Here is a 15,821-nt window from a genome sequence, read left to right on the forward strand (position 1 = left end):
CCGGCAAAAATCAGTATGCTTCAGCCTGGCAAACCAAAACCAACCTCTCTCACCATGCAGCACACTTAGTCACTCACCATCCGCAAATTCTGCGTCGTCCTCGTTTCCACAGCTCTCAAAATCTCTCGAAACCGAGTAACTCCACGTGTCAACTTTCTGTATAATCAAATTAAGAAGAAATAATAAGCTTTTCTGCAGCACAGTAGTGTAGGGGTTAGCAATACGCGATTGCAGCACCAATGACAGGGTTCAATTCTGTATTTTGTGTAACAAGTTTGTATTTTTTTCCTTGACTGCGTGGGATTCATAGAATATAGAACAGTATAGACAGTAAATGTTCTTCAGCCCAAGATCTTGTGCCTAAGCTTTATACCTACGTACTCCAAGATCAATATAACCCCTCCCTCCTACATAACCCTCTATTTTCCTCTGGGTACTCTGGTTTCCTGCTACATTCCAAAGCCATAAGGGCTAGTAGGTTAATTGGTAACATGGGGGTAAGTGGGCTCATTGGGCTGGAAGAGCCTGTTATCATGCTGTACCGCTAAATAAAAATAAACATAAATTTTTTAAACTAAAAAAACATGTTTTATTTTAATGAGGAGTTCAATACTCTCAAACAACTGCTAATTAACTGAACAACAGTAGGTCTTTAGCTGGTATTTCTAATGGTGTTAATGGCTATAAAACCCAATTTTACATGTTATTCTGCATTCTGTTATTGTTTTACCTTGTTTTAACTCAAAGCACTGTGTAATGATTTGATCTATATGCACAGTATGCAAAACAAACTTCTCAAAGTACCTTGGTACATGTGATTATAATGAAGCAATTCCATTTCCAAATACTTTACTGATACTTTTCAGAGATGGAAACATTAACTTCCCCTGATTTAGCCAATGCATAAGTAATCCACTCTTAGTGGGCCAAACAGTATCTGTGGTGGGTAAAGGGATTAAAACCCGGAGAGTGGAGAGGAGATATAGCCAGAACAAAGAGGAGATGTGGCAGGTCTGACACAGGAGCCCAAGATGATTGGTGGACTGAGGAAGGGTGAAGGATGATAGACAGCCCTTCACAAAGCCATGCTGACTGTCCCTGATCAGACCATGATTCTCTAAATGCTCATAGATTCAGATTCAGTTTATTGTCATTTAGAAACCACAAATGCAATGCAGTTAAAAAATGAGACAATGTTCCCCCAGAATGATATCACAAAAGCATATGACAAAACAGACTACACCAGAAAATCCACGTAACGTTTGGCAATTCCCAATCCAGAGTCCGGAGAGGCTGCTGCGTATTAATATCACGCTACCGTCTAGCGCGTTCCCTGGAAAGGAGATCCAAATCCACCAGACCAAAACAAGACCAAAAACTAAAGCTACAAGACCTGCACAAAACCACATAATTACAACATATAGTTACAACAGTGGAAACAACAGCATAATTGATAAAAAACAGACTATGGGCACAGTAAAAATAGTCCAAGATGTTAAAGGACTGTAAGTTCAAAAGAAATCACCACAGTTTCCACAAGTCCCCATGGTCCCGACAGACTCGCCATCCCATGCCGGCGGCAGAAGGGAGTACCCCCGCTATGGACTTCCATGCAGACGCAGCACACAATGAAAGCTCCGTTGAAACCAGCCTCACAGACGCAGCACACATCAAAAGCGACCCGAGTCCGTCGAACCTCCGAGCCGATGACCATCCCCTCTGGCACAGCTTCTCCAAGCACCATCCTCTGCCGAGCATATTAAGACGGCCCTGCCAACGGCCGTCGGCAACACGACCCCGAGGACTGGGGGCCTTTTCTCCCAGCAGAGTCCCGGACCTCACAGTAGCAGCAGCAACGAAGAAGGTCTTCCTGGAATTTCCCGATGTTCCTCTGTGCTCCCACGTCCATTTTCAATCGATTATGATTGTGCACGGCACCCCACTTCACAAATAACAGATAATCAGTTCCAGAGTGGCCGCTGCAAGCTGCGTCGCGCCGCCATCTTGGATATTCTATTTCTATTAGATATTAGAGATTCTATCTCTAAGAATCTTTTCCAACAGCTTTCCCACCAAAGATGCAAGGCTCACTGGTCTATAATTACCTGGACTATCCCTATTATATTTTTTGAACAAGGGGACAACGTTCGCCTCCCTCCAATCCTCCGGTACCATTCCCATGGACAATGAGGATATAAAGATCCTATGCAGAGGCTCAGCAATCTCTTCCATTGCCTCGTGGAGCAGCCTGGGGAATATTCCGTCAGGCCCCGGGGACTTATCTGTCCTAATGTATTTTAACAACTCCAAAACCTCCTCTCCCTTAATATCAACATGCTCCAGAACATCAACCTCACTCATATTGTCCTCACCGTCATCAAGTTCCCTCTCAGTAGAGAATTCCGAAGAGAAGTATTCATTGAGGACCTCACTCACTTCCACAGCCTCCAGGCACATCTTCCCACCTTTATCTCTAATCGGTCCTATCTTCACTCCTGCCAACCTTTTGTTCTTCACATAATTGAAGAATGCCTTGGGGTTTTCCTTTACCCTACTCACCAAGGCCTTCTCATGCCCCTTTCTTGCTCTCCTCAGCCCCTTCTTAAGAAGTCAGGCATTTTATCTTCTGCATAACCACCAATGGATGATGGTGGAGATGGAAGTCTAAACCGCTGAGGGAATAGAAGATTGAACACAGAACAATACAGCACAATATTATGGTGACCTTTTAACCTACTCAAAGGTCAATCTAACCCTTCCCTCCCACATCATCCTGCATTTTTCCATTCATTCATGTGCCTATTAAGAGTCTCTTGAGAGCCCTAATGTATCTGCCAGGCAGGGTCCCACGTACCCACCATGCTCTATTAATAAAAACTACCTCTGACATCCCATAAGACATAGGAGCAGAATGAGGCCATCTGGCCCATCGAGTCTGCTCCACCATTCAATCATGGCTGATCCATTTTATAAATTTCTTCCTCAACTCCAGTTCCCGGCCTTCTCCCTGTAACCTTTGATGCCATGTCCAATCAAGAACCTATTAATCTCTGCCTTAAATACACCCAACGACTTGGCCTCCACAGCTGTATGTGGCAACAAATTCCACAAATTCACCATCATTTGGCTAAAGAAGTTTCTCCACATCTCTGTTTTGAAACAGCAGCCCTCTATCCTGAGGCTGTGCCCTCTTGTCTGAGACTCTCCCACCATGGGAAACATCCTTTCCACATCTACTCTGTCTAGGCCTTTCAACATTTGAAAGGCTTCACTGAGATCCCCCCTCATCCTTCTGAATTCCAGAGAGTATAGACCCAGAGCCATCAAACGGTCCTTGTATGATAACCCTTTCATTCCTGGAATCATCCTTGTGAACCTCCTCTTGACCCTCTCCAAAGCCAGCACATCTTTTCTAAGATGAGGGGCCCAAAACTGTTCACAATATGCAAGGTGAGGCCTCACCAGTGCCTTATAAAGCCTTAGCATCACATCCTTGCTCCTGTATTCTATACCTCTTGAAATGAAAGCTAACATGGCATTTGCCTTCCTCACCACTGACTCAACCTGCAAATTAACCTTCAGGGTGTTCTGTACAATGACTTCCAAGTCCCTCTGCGTCTCAGATTCCTGGATGTTCTCCCTATTTAGAAAATAGTCTGCATATTTATTTCTACTACCAAAGTGCATTTTCCAAAATTGTATTGCATTTGCCACCTTCTTGCCCACTCTCCTAATCTGTCTAAGTCCTTTTACTTTTCTACGATCACCTTAAAATTATGCCCCCTTGTATATGCCCTGGTAAAAAGCTTCTAGCTGTCCACTCTATCTATGTCTATTATCATCTTACACACTTCTATCAACCTCCTTCAGTCCAAACAGAAGAGCCTCACTTGTTGAACCTATCCTTATGAGACATACTCTCTAATTCAGGCAGCATCCTGGTAATTCTCCTCTGCACACTCTCTAAACATACAGACTAGTGCAGCATAGGAATAGGACCTTCAGCATCTTCTGCATCCTTCCTATAAAGAGGCAACCAGAAACAAAAACACAACACCTCCAGTAATACTTCAATTTGTTGAAAGTGCCCTAGATGTGAATTCTGTAAGTTTTTAAACAACAATCTTTTGAAAGATCCAGTTGTGTTTTTCTTTGGGTGGAAGCTATGGTACATCAGTATGACTATCAGACAAAACAAATATGATATTATTGAAGGGTGGAGCGGTTTCTGAGGAGACAAAAGAGACTGCAGATGCTTAGAATATTTAAGTTTATTGAGATACAGAGCGGAATAGGCCCTTCCAGGCCTTTGAGCTATGCCACCCAGCGATCCCCGATTTAACTTAAGCCTAATCATAGGACAATTTAGAGTGACCAATTAACCTACTAAGTGGTACATCTTCGTTCCATGGTAGAAAACCTCCTTACAGATACCCTGAGTTGTAACAGTGTTGTGCTAACCGCTACACTAAAGTGTCATCACGCAGAAAGTGCTGAACATAGTGCAATTTACAGGTGAGATCTTTCATCTGGCTGATTCCTCAGTCCATCTGAAGGGTCTCAACCTGAACCATCGACTGTCCATTTCCTTTCATACAAAGAGCATTTGATGGCTCTGGGTCTATACTCTCTGGAATTCAGAAGGATGAGGGGGGATCTCAGTGAAGCCTTTCAAATGTTGAAAGGCCTGTGTGACCCTGTGTGAGACTCTAAGGTTTGGGTGGTATAACGCTGGCTTTCAGTCCTTATGTTGCATGAAGTCTGCATTTAATAAAAAAAAATTCAGTTTCACCCTGAACTTATCTGTCACCCCTGGTGTTGCTGTTGGTGTGAATTCTTCACTCTAGAAAGAAATGCCTCCCACATTTCACAGCAGAGTATAACATTTCTCAATTCATTTTAATGAAATGAATTGGGTATGGCTGACAAGTCCAGCATCTATTGCCCTACTGCCATTCAGAAGGAGGTGGCAGCTGAAATGCTTCAGTCTTTTTGGTGAAAGTGCTCCCAATGAGTTGATAAGAGAGGAGTTCCAGGACGTAGACTTCAGCAGTGATAAACAATCAATGATACTCAGATTGTATGTATGAAACACACAGTGAAATGCGTCCCGTGTGTTAACAATCAGCAAAACCTAAGGATGTGCTATGGGTAGCCCGTAACAGTGTCACCACACATTGTGGTGCCTACATGGCACGCCCATTTGGTTCAGAACAACGCAAGCAACAGCAACAACAACAATACTCTCCAACCCACCCACTCCCACACAGTGTGACAAAAGACACTCAGTAAATACACTCCTTCCATGTACATTCACACACAAACACTGCCTTGTCATTCTGCTGTTGCTGCGCTGAGTGTTCACACTTCAGTGTCTTCCCCGATATACAGACAGACAGACATACTTTATTGATCCCGAGGGAAATTGGGTTTTGTTACAGCCGCACAAACCAAGAATAGTGTAGAAATATAGCAATATAAAACCATAAATAATTAAATAATAATAAGTTAATCATGCCAAGTGGAAATAAGTCCAGGACCAGCCTATTGGCTCCGGGTGTCTGACACTCCGAGGGAGGAGTTGTAAAGTTTGATAGCCACAGGCAGGAATGACTTCCTATGTCGCTCAGTGTTGCATCTCAGTGGAATGAGTCTTTGGCTGAATGTACTCCTGTGCCTAACCAGTACATTATGGAGTGGATGGGAGTCATTGTCCAAAATAGCATGAAACTTGGACAGCAAGTGGTTAATGGTTAAAATGGTTAATGGTTCTTAATGGTCTTAATGGTTCCTAAACCGAGCTGATCCACCATCAACGCTGCCCTCAACCGCATCTCTTCTATTAATTTATTCTCTTGTTGGTGATCTGATGCACTCGGGTTGACTAAACAGTGCCTTTCTGCCATACACAACAGTATATTTCATTTCTTTAATAATGTGTATGTGTTGTTTATATACTGTGTTTAGGTAGATACTTCTGTTTATTTTGCAATACGATTGTAACTACATTGTGGAGTGCATCATATTCTCACTTGTGTACTATTAAGTTAACTTTGTGGGTATTTGAAGATGGTAGGTCCTGGTGCCTAATAAACAGGGCTCTTCACCCTCAGTAGGGGAGAGAGATAGGGGCTGCAAGGAGTTCACAATGGACCAGAATAAATATAGTGCTATTATTGTATTTTCTATTAGACATCTTTTTGTAAATATTGGCAGTTTTCCCTCCACTATTTTTGTTGAAGTTTTACTTTTGGCGCATCTAATAAATACCCTTCCACTAAAGTGCTAAGTGACTCCAGCCATTTTCCCTTTGGTCATAACCCATGTTTTAACATACAGGCAGCCCTTTAACTCTGGGGCTATGACCTCCTGTCCAAGTTCTGTGCTACAGTTTGGAGGGGAGCCTGCAGCTGGCAGAGTGAACTGAGCTTGTCCTTCTTGGCGGTGGAGAGTGAGATTGCGAGGTGCTGTCAGAATAATTTGCGGAGGGATTATATTGCATTTTACAGGTGGCACATACTGCAGCCATGGGGGTGTCTGTGTCAGACAAAATGAATGTTCAGGATTATTGATGTGGAGCCAATCAATCAGGTTGCTTTATCCGGGAAGGTGTTGATAGAAATTGGAGCTTCATTCATCCAAGCAAGTGGAGTTTATGGAAAGGTTGAGTGAGCTACGGCATTTCTCTTTGGAGGAAAGGAGAATGAGAGGTGACTTGATAGATGCATATCAGGTGATAAGAAGCCAGCATCTTTTTCCCAGGGTGGAAATGGCTAATACGAGGAGCATAGTTTTTGCAGTATATGATTGCAGTAAAGTATGGAGGGATGTCAGAGGCGTTTTTTTTTTTACACACAGAGAATGATTGGTGTGTGGAACACGCTACCAGAGGTGGTGGTAAAGGCAGACAGGTTAGGGGCATTTAAGAGACTCTTAGGCACATGGATGAAATTGGGAAGGAAGTACAGAAGCCTTTGGACCCACACCACCAGGTTCAGAAACGGTTACCCTACAACTATCAAGATCCTGAACCAACCTGGATAACTTCACTTACCTGAACACTGAACTAATCCTACCATCTACAGACTCACTTTCAAGGACACTTTACAACCCACGTTCCCCAGATTAATTTTTTTTTCTTTGCACAATCTGTCCTTGCACATTGGCTGTTTGTCAGTCTTATGTATAGAATATTGTAAATTCTTTTGTATTTTTTATTTTCCTGTAAATGCCTGCAAGAAAAAGAATCTTAAGGTAGTATATGGCAATATTAAGCTACTTTGATAATAAATTCTACTTTGACCTTGAGGGGTGGTGGTGGAAGCAGATCTGATAGAGGCACCTAAAAGGTTCTTAGACAGCTACAAGATTATGCAGGTAATAGAAGGACTTGAATCAGGCAAAAGGTAATTAATTTAATTTGGCATTGTGGGCCAAGTATCTGTTCCTGTACTGATCTGTTCTATGTTTTATATCAGAATCAGAATCAGGCTTAGTATCACAGGCATATGTCATGAAATTTGTTGTTTTTAATGATGGATGCCGCCTTTCTGAGGCATCACTCCTTGAAGATGTATTGGATGCTGGGAAGGCTATTGCCCATGATGGATCTGACTGAGTTCAAAACTTTCTGCAGCTTCTTTCGATCCTGTGCAGTTGTCCCTGCCCCCCCCCCCCCCGCCCCACCAGACGGTGATGCAGCCACCGTCTGGACTGAGTTCATAATCTTCAAACTGGTCACCCCTCAGTTATCTCTTTCTTGGAGAAATATGTCTCCATTTCTGAAGGCGGTTCAGGGTTTTGACCTGAAACGTCAACAGTTCCTATCCCTTCCACACATGCTGCTCGACCCACTGAGTGTTCCTCCAGCAGATCATTTTTCCATTTCTTCTCAAATTTGGTATTTAAGTAACTTAATTAAAAGTATCAATTTTAATTAAAAGTATCAATTGAGGGGATAAGGTCAGAGGAGGCATGTGGGACAATTTTTTAAAAATTTTACACATAAACTGGAATGTGCTGCTAGAGGTGCTGGTGGGGTCCTGGTCAAGTTTGTGCTGAGATGCTGTCTCCATTGAGTTTGTGGCTCTGTCTTAGTTGTTTTTAGGTTCGTAAGGGAGGATTTTGGGAACAAAGTGGAGAGTTAGGGTCAGGTTATGGTTTAGAGACAGAGATGTGGGGAGTTAGAGATCAGGCCAGAATTCAGGTTGGAGTGCTCTAATGGTCAAAATTCCCATGGATGGATGTTGTATCAGCAAGTGCTATATAAAGACCAGCAGGAATGAGGGCTGGTGACACCCCCAAGATGGCAAATCCCTCAGTTTGCTGGGTTCCACGCTCAGAGGTCAGTGCAGACAGGAAGCTGAGGGCTGGTGATCTCCTAGATCGGTAAGTCGATCTAGGAGGCCTGGTGTTCGTGGTCCTGCATTGTCAAGTCCTGGGATTGATAACAAGATCGAAGCCGAAAGGTTGAAGACCAAAGTCAGTAAGTCCAGAGGTCAAGACCTGATAGCCAAAGCTGTTAGTCTGCAAGTTAACTGAGGAAGTTTGCAAGTCCACTAGGAAATTTGGAAGCCTAATGTCTGCAAGTCCACTAGAAGCTGGAGGCTGTGCCTGTCCTGGGTTGGAAGCCTGCCTGTGTGTGTGAGTGGGTAGGTGGGAGAGAGGAAGGAAAAGGGGCTTTATTTTGCTGTTGTTGTTTTATAGCTATTATTGTGTTGTTACTGTTCTTGCTTTGTGTTGGAACAGTGTGGGTTTGCTATGTAGTTGGTGTGACACTTGTGAGCTGCCATCTTAGGTTATGTTGGTTGCTAACACAATGGCATACTTCACTGTATGTTTCGATGTACATGTGATAAATAAAATGAATCTGAAATACAATGGGGACATTCAAGAGGCTCTTTGACAGGCACATGAATGGGCAGGAAATGGAAGGATATGGACACTGTGTATGTACAAACAAGAGATAAGTTTATTTTTGCATTTAATTATGAGTTTAATTAGTTCGGTACAACATTGTGGGCCAAAGGGCCTGTTCCTGTGCTGTACTGTTCTATGTTCTATTACTGATTTAGTTTAAATTATTAACTTGGCCCACTTTTTGAAAAACAGCAAACTGATTTGATTTTCTACTAAAACAGCACTCTAATGCGCTCAAGCAATGGCTGTGTTACTCTCCATATATTAATGCTGGAGTTAGTGATCTGAGAAGATGTATGCTGGAATTTGAATCTGTAACACTTCTGGGTTTTTCAGCACTGCTTTGTTAGTCCCACAGAAGTGTGATGGCTGTATACAGTATTTGTATAGTTTAGACTATCACCATTATACTGATCAGTCTCACACTACAGCCACACAGTACAAACTTCCCTAATTTGATAGTTGGCTTAAGCTTCAAGAGTATATTGAAATCATCAATCACTTTTCACTTCTCAGTTTGATCATAATATTGACATTCTTCTTAATAAATGATATACTCTATTAACTCCATGGAGTAATAGGAAGTTACAAAAATATAAATGTTTGTACAGGATGACTCTAATGCTCCATTTACAATACAATGCTAATATTTTGCTCTTGCTTTGAATAAGATGAATCCTGAAGCTTACAGATTTAAGTTAGTTTGGAGTTCACATTACTAGTTTAACATAGAAAAGGAAGTGTTCTGCTGGTAAGTAACATTAGCACCGTAACAACTAATCATCCACAGTTCCTCTGGTGTTGCTACAAGGATGATATAAATTGGTTAAGCAGGAATGTGACTCTATAAATGGGACAGAATTGCATTGCTTTCAGTCGGGATTGTCTAATGATATAACTCAATAAATACTTCAGAGCCCATGCAGTTACCTAAGGTGAAAGTAAACACCTTCTTAGTTCTGTTTACAAAGCAGGGACCTCACCACTTGAAGTGAAAGAATGTGTACATAAAGCAGCTTCCCCAGGCACTTGCTTTCCATGCCATCATCTCCTCGGGCTTCCACCAACTTCTCACAATAGAAAGTCATCACAGATCCACAATTCCTTGAAAGTGGTGTCACAGACAGAAAGCATCATAAAGAGAGCTTTTTGGAACATTTGCCTTCATGAAGTTATTATGGAGTACAGGAGATGGGGTGTTATATTGAAGACACTGATGAGGTCCTTGATGATGGAAGCTACTTTCTTGTGGCAGTGCTCCATGCAAATGTGTCAAAGGTGGAATGGGTTTTGCCTGTGATGGCTCCTGGCAGCACACTCCAGGCCCCCACCACTGTCTGTATAAAGATTTTCAAAGTTCAAAGTAAATTTAAAGTACGTACATTGTGTGTCGCCATATACTACCCTGAGATTAATTTTCTTACAAGCATTCACAGTAGAATAAAGAAATTAAATAGAAACAATGAAAATCTACACACAAATGACAAATAACCAATATGCAAAAGAAGGCAAGCTGCACTAATACAAAAAAATTAAATAAATAGATTAAATTAATAAATTAACTAAATACTGATCAGTATAATGGCAATAGTCTAAACTATACAAGTACTATATACATCTATCAAACCTCTGTGGAATTAACGAAGCAGTTACAAAAGAGTTACTAATGAATCCAGGAGGCATTTCTTTATCCACAGAGTATGTGAACCTTCCTGCTACAGGAAGTAGCTGAAGTAAACAGCATATAGATGAATTGAAGAGGAATAGTCGAAGGAGGAGGGAACTCAATGAAATGAAGCCATTATGACCATAAGACACAGGAACTGGGCCATTCGGCCAATTGAGTCTGCTCTGCCCTTGCATCACGGCTGATTATGTTATGCCTTCACCCCATGACATTTGGCGCTCTTACTAATCAAGAACTTGTCAACCTTTGCTCTAAATATATACAATGACCTGGCCTCCACAACTGACTGTGGCAATGAATCCACAGATTCAGCACCCTCTGACTAATGAAATTTATCTTCATCTCTGTTCTCCAGGTCTGTTCTTAAAATGTGCTGGCACTGAAGAGGGTCAGAAGTTTATGAGAATGATTCTGGGAATAAAAGAGATGTATGATGAATGTATGAACCGGCTGGTGGCACAGTGACACCAGCCCTGGACTCCGGAGTGAAGGTTCCCAAGTTCGAACCCAGTCAGGCTGCACCTGGGCACATTTCCCATCTGTGCTGGTTGAGTGTTGAGCTTGTAACTCAGCCTCGTACGAAAAAACAACTGCGCTGTGAGAAGGACGTGGGGGACCATTCACAGAATCTTTCCTCCAAGACAACCACTTGAAAAAAAAAGTGGTCGCTGAGGCTCTGGCAGAGTATGGAACACGAAATAAAAGATAAATGTGTGTGGACATGTCTGCGGCATAATCAACACAGAAATAATAATAAGTAAATAATAATTTCTACTTGAAAATATTTTCTTTGACAGAATTGATTCAAAATCCTTGCTCCTACACCCAATATTTCAAGTAACAGATTAATTGCTATGTTAAGAGTTATGGGACAATTCAACAATGGGGAGATATTTGGCTGTCTGCTACAGTACGACAAGAAGGCATGACAACAGCTATATTTCATCAGTAGTTTGAGAAGGTTTGGTATGTCTTCAGAAACACTCGTAAATTTCTACAGATGTACTGTGCAGACCATTCTAACTGACTACATCACCATTTGGCATGGGGGTGTGGGGAGGAGCTACTGCACAGGATTGCAGTAAGCTTCAGAGAGTTGTAAACTTAGCTCCATTATGTGCTCTAACCTCTGTAGTATCTAGAACATCAAGGAGGGATACCTCAAAAAGGCAATGTCCATCATTAAGGACCCTCGTCACCCATGTCACACCATGTTCTCATTGCTACCATCAGGTAGGAGATACAGAAGCGTGCAAGCACACACTCAATGGCTCAGGAACAATTTCTTCCCCCACCATCAGCTCTTAGGTCCTCAGAACATCCAACTTCCTCTTACTCCACCATCCCTGAACACTCCAAACCTCCTTTCTCCTCAGACACTTCCAACCCCCTTCCCCCCTCCGATCCCAGCTCTCATCTATGCCAGGTCTTCATCATTCCCCCTGACCCCCTCTCTGAGGCAGAACGTCCTGTCCTCAGTAAGGTCCTCACCTTTGTCACTCTGCACCCACACCTCAGTGAGGTCTGTACCTGCCATGACACTGAGATTTTCTTCTGCTGCCTCCAACTCAGAGCCTAATTCTTTGGCAAAGACTCTCCACCCCACACCTATGACCCCTTCTCCCACCTTCAACCCTCCTCCTCTTCCTGAATACCCTGCCCTGGTCTTCTGCCTGCTCTGGGCCTTTTCATTGCCAACTGCCAATTGGATTTTTTCAATGATTTCAAGTTCCCTGGCTCCCATCATTTTACTTTCACTACGGATATCCAGTCCCTATACAGTTCCATCCCCCACCAGGAAGGCCTCAAAGCTCTCCACTTCTTTCTGGTCACCAGACCTAACCAGTTCCCTTCCACCATTCTCCACTGTCTAGTGGAATTTGTCCTCAGTCTTAATCATTTCTTCTTTTGCTCCTCCCACTGCCTTCAAACAAAAGGTGTAGCCATGGGCACTCGCATGGGCCCCAGCTATGCCAGTCTTTTTGTCAGCTAATGGAACAGTCTATGTTCCAAGCCTGCACTGGTGTCCATCCCCCAATTTTCCTACACTACATCAACAACTACATTGGGGCTGCTTTCTGCTTTCTGCTTGGCGACTTCATCAACTCTGCCTCCAACTTCCACCCTGCCCTCAAATTTACCTGGTCTATTTCCGACACGTCCCTCTCCTTTCTCAATCGTCCTGTCTCTATCTCCAGAGACAGCTTAACTACTGATGTCTATTATAAACCCACGGACTCTCACAGCTACTTGGACTATATCTCCTCCCACCCTGTTACTTGTAAAAATGCCATCCCCTTCCCTCAGTTCCTCCATTTCTGCCACATCTGATCTCAGGATGAGGCTTTTCATTCTCAAACGAAAGAAAAGGTTTTACAAAAACAAAGGTTTCTTTTCCTTTGCCATCAACGTTGCCCTCAACCGCATCTCTTCCATTTCATGCACGTCTGCTCTACCCCATCCTCCCACCACCCTATCAGGGATAGGATTCCTCTTGTCCTCACCTACTACCCCACTAGTCTCCACACCCAGCACATAATTCTCTGGAACTTCTGCCATCTCCACCAGGATCCCACCACTAAGCACATCTTTCCCTCGCCTCCACTATCTGCTTTCCACAGGGATTGCTCCCTATGTGACTCCCTTGTCCATCCATCCCTCGCCATTGATCTCCCTCCTGGCATTTATCCTTCATCTGCTCCTACACCTCCTCCCTCATTACCATTCAGGGCCCCAAACAGTCCTTCCAGACTCACTTCACCTGTGAGTCTGCTGGGGTCATCTACTGTGTTCAGTGCTCCTGGTGTAGCCTCCTGTATATCAGCAAAACCGCTTTGCCGAGCACCTATTCTCTGTCTGCCAAAAAAAGATGGCTCTCTCAGAGGCCATCCATTTTAATTCCACTTCCCATTCCTATATGTCTATCTACGATCTCCTCTTCTGTTGCGATGAGACCTCACCCAGGTTGGAGAACAACACCCTATATTCCATCTGGGTAGCCTCCAACCTGATGGCATGGACATCAACTTCTCGAATTTCCAGTTATGTTCCCCCTCCCCCCTTCATCATTCACCATCTCCTTTCCCCCCGTTACCTTATCTCCATGCCTGCCCATTGCCTCTCTCTGGTGCTCCTCCCCCTTCTCCAGTCCTGTATCTCTTTCACCAATCAACTTCCCAGCCCTTTACTTCATCCCTCCTCCTCCAGGTTTCACCTTTCACCTTGTGTTTTTCTCTCCCCTCCCCCCCCCCCCACCTTGTAAATCTACTCATCTTTTGTTCTCCAGTCCTGCCAAAGGTTCTTGGTCCCAAACATCCACTGTACTTTTTTCCATAGATGCTGCCTGGCCTGCTGAGTTACTCCAGCATTTTGTGTGTGTTGCTTCGAATTCCAGCATCTGTAGATTTTTTCATGCTTGTGACAGCTTTTTCCCTTCTGCCATCTGATTTCTGAATGGACATTGAACCCATGAACTCTACCTCACTAAATGTATATCTTGTTGCAATTCAGTTTTTTCTCTCTATTATTATGCATTACATTGTGCTACTACCACAAAGTCAACAAATTCCATGAAATATGCCAGTGATATTAACCTGATTCTGATATACTACCCTGCGAATGCTACTTGATAAACAAACATTCTCTGAGATGCTTCTGCAGCTTGTTAGCAAGGCAACTAATGTTAGTATTGACTGAAAAACATTAATTTGAGCTTGCTGATGTATATTCAGTGTGATCTGATTTCCGTGAAAGGCAATGAGAGTATTTACCAACAAGCTGCATGATCCTGCAGCCACTTAATTGCTTCAACTGTTTGACTTTAGTGATTTAAATTCAAAGTATTGATGCAATTTTGGAATGTGCAGAAACATTCCCAGTTTCCTAATCAGGTAAACAGCTATGTAGAATAATGCCAACCCAAAGATCAAGGGATCAAATCCCTTCCGTGACATGGCCACTGAGCGTATGTTTATGGTCTTCTGCTGCTGTAGCCCATCCACTTCAAGCTTTGACATGTTGTGTGTTCAGAGATGCTCTTCTGTAGACCATTGTTGTAACGTGTGGTTGTCTGAGTTACAGCTGCCTTCCTGTCAGCTTGAAATAGTCTGGCCCTTCTCCTCTGACCTTATTAACAAGGCATTTTCACTCACAGAACTGCCACTAACTGGATGCCTTTTTGTTTTTCACACCATTCTCTGAAAACTCTAGAGTTGGGTGTGCATGAAAATCCCAGGAGATCAGCAGATTTTGAGATACCCACCTCGTATGGCACCAACAATCATCCCATGGTGGTCAAAGTCATTGAGATCACATTTCTTCCCCATTGTAAAGTTTGGTCTAAACAACAACTGAACCTTCTTACCATGTCTGTAAGCTTCTATGTTGCTTTTACATGGCTGGCTAATTAGATATTTGCATTAATAAGCAGGTCAAATGTAACTAATAAAGTTATCATTGAATATAGATGCACTGGCAAGTCAACCTTCATTCAATGCCAGGAACTATGGAATGTGGAATGGTCTGGCACAACTAATATTTATTGCTCATACATAATCATTTTTGAACTGAATTTTTGCTGGTCCATTTCAGATGGTATCACATTACTGTGGGGTATGAAGTCACATGTACAAACCCCATTTCCAGAAAAGTTGGGATATTTTCCAAAATGCAATAAAAGCAAAAATCTGTGATATGTTAATTCACGTGAACCTTTATTTAACTGACAAATGTACAAAGAAAAGATTTTCAATAGTTTTACTCACCAACTTAATTGTATTTTGTAAATATACACAAATTTAGAATTTGCTGGCTGCAACACACTCAACAAAAGTTGGGACAGAGGCATGTTTACCATTGTGTTACATCAGCTTTCCTTTTAATAACACTTTTTAATTGTTTTGGAACTGAGGATACTAATTGTAGTAGATTTGAAATTGGAAATTTTGTCCATCTTGCTTGATATAAGACTTCAGCTGCTCAACAGTCCATGGTCTCCGTTGTCTGATTCTCCTCTTCATGATGCGCCAAACCTTTTCAATAGGAGATAGATCTGGACTGGCAGCAGGCCAGTCAAGCACACACACTCTGTGTCTACAAAGCCACGCTGTTGTAGCCCGTGCAGAATGTGGTCTGGCATTGTCCTGCTGAAATAAGCATAGACGTCCCGGGAAGAGACGTCGCCTTGATGACAACATATGTCTCTCTAAAATCATAG

At 42.8% G+C, this 15,821-nt stretch overlaps 1 protein-coding gene across 1 annotated transcript in view; it reads right to left on the reverse strand.

The window, feature by feature from the left end:
- ttc7b (tetratricopeptide repeat domain 7B) overlaps nucleotides 1–15,821 on the reverse strand; it is a 470,560-nt gene that overhangs the window by 267,585 nt on the left and 187,154 nt on the right. The window contains exon 6 of the mRNA XM_073039387.1: nucleotides 78–156. Within this exon, the coding sequence (XP_072895488.1) occupies nucleotides 78–156 (79 nt within the window). The remainder of the gene's footprint in view (nucleotides 1–77; nucleotides 157–15,821) is intronic.

The sequence above is a fragment of the Hemitrygon akajei genome, chromosome 3 (assembly GCF_048418815.1).
Source record: "Hemitrygon akajei chromosome 3, sHemAka1.3, whole genome shotgun sequence".
NCBI classification, from domain to species: Eukaryota; Metazoa; Chordata; class Chondrichthyes; order Myliobatiformes; family Dasyatidae; genus Hemitrygon; species Hemitrygon akajei.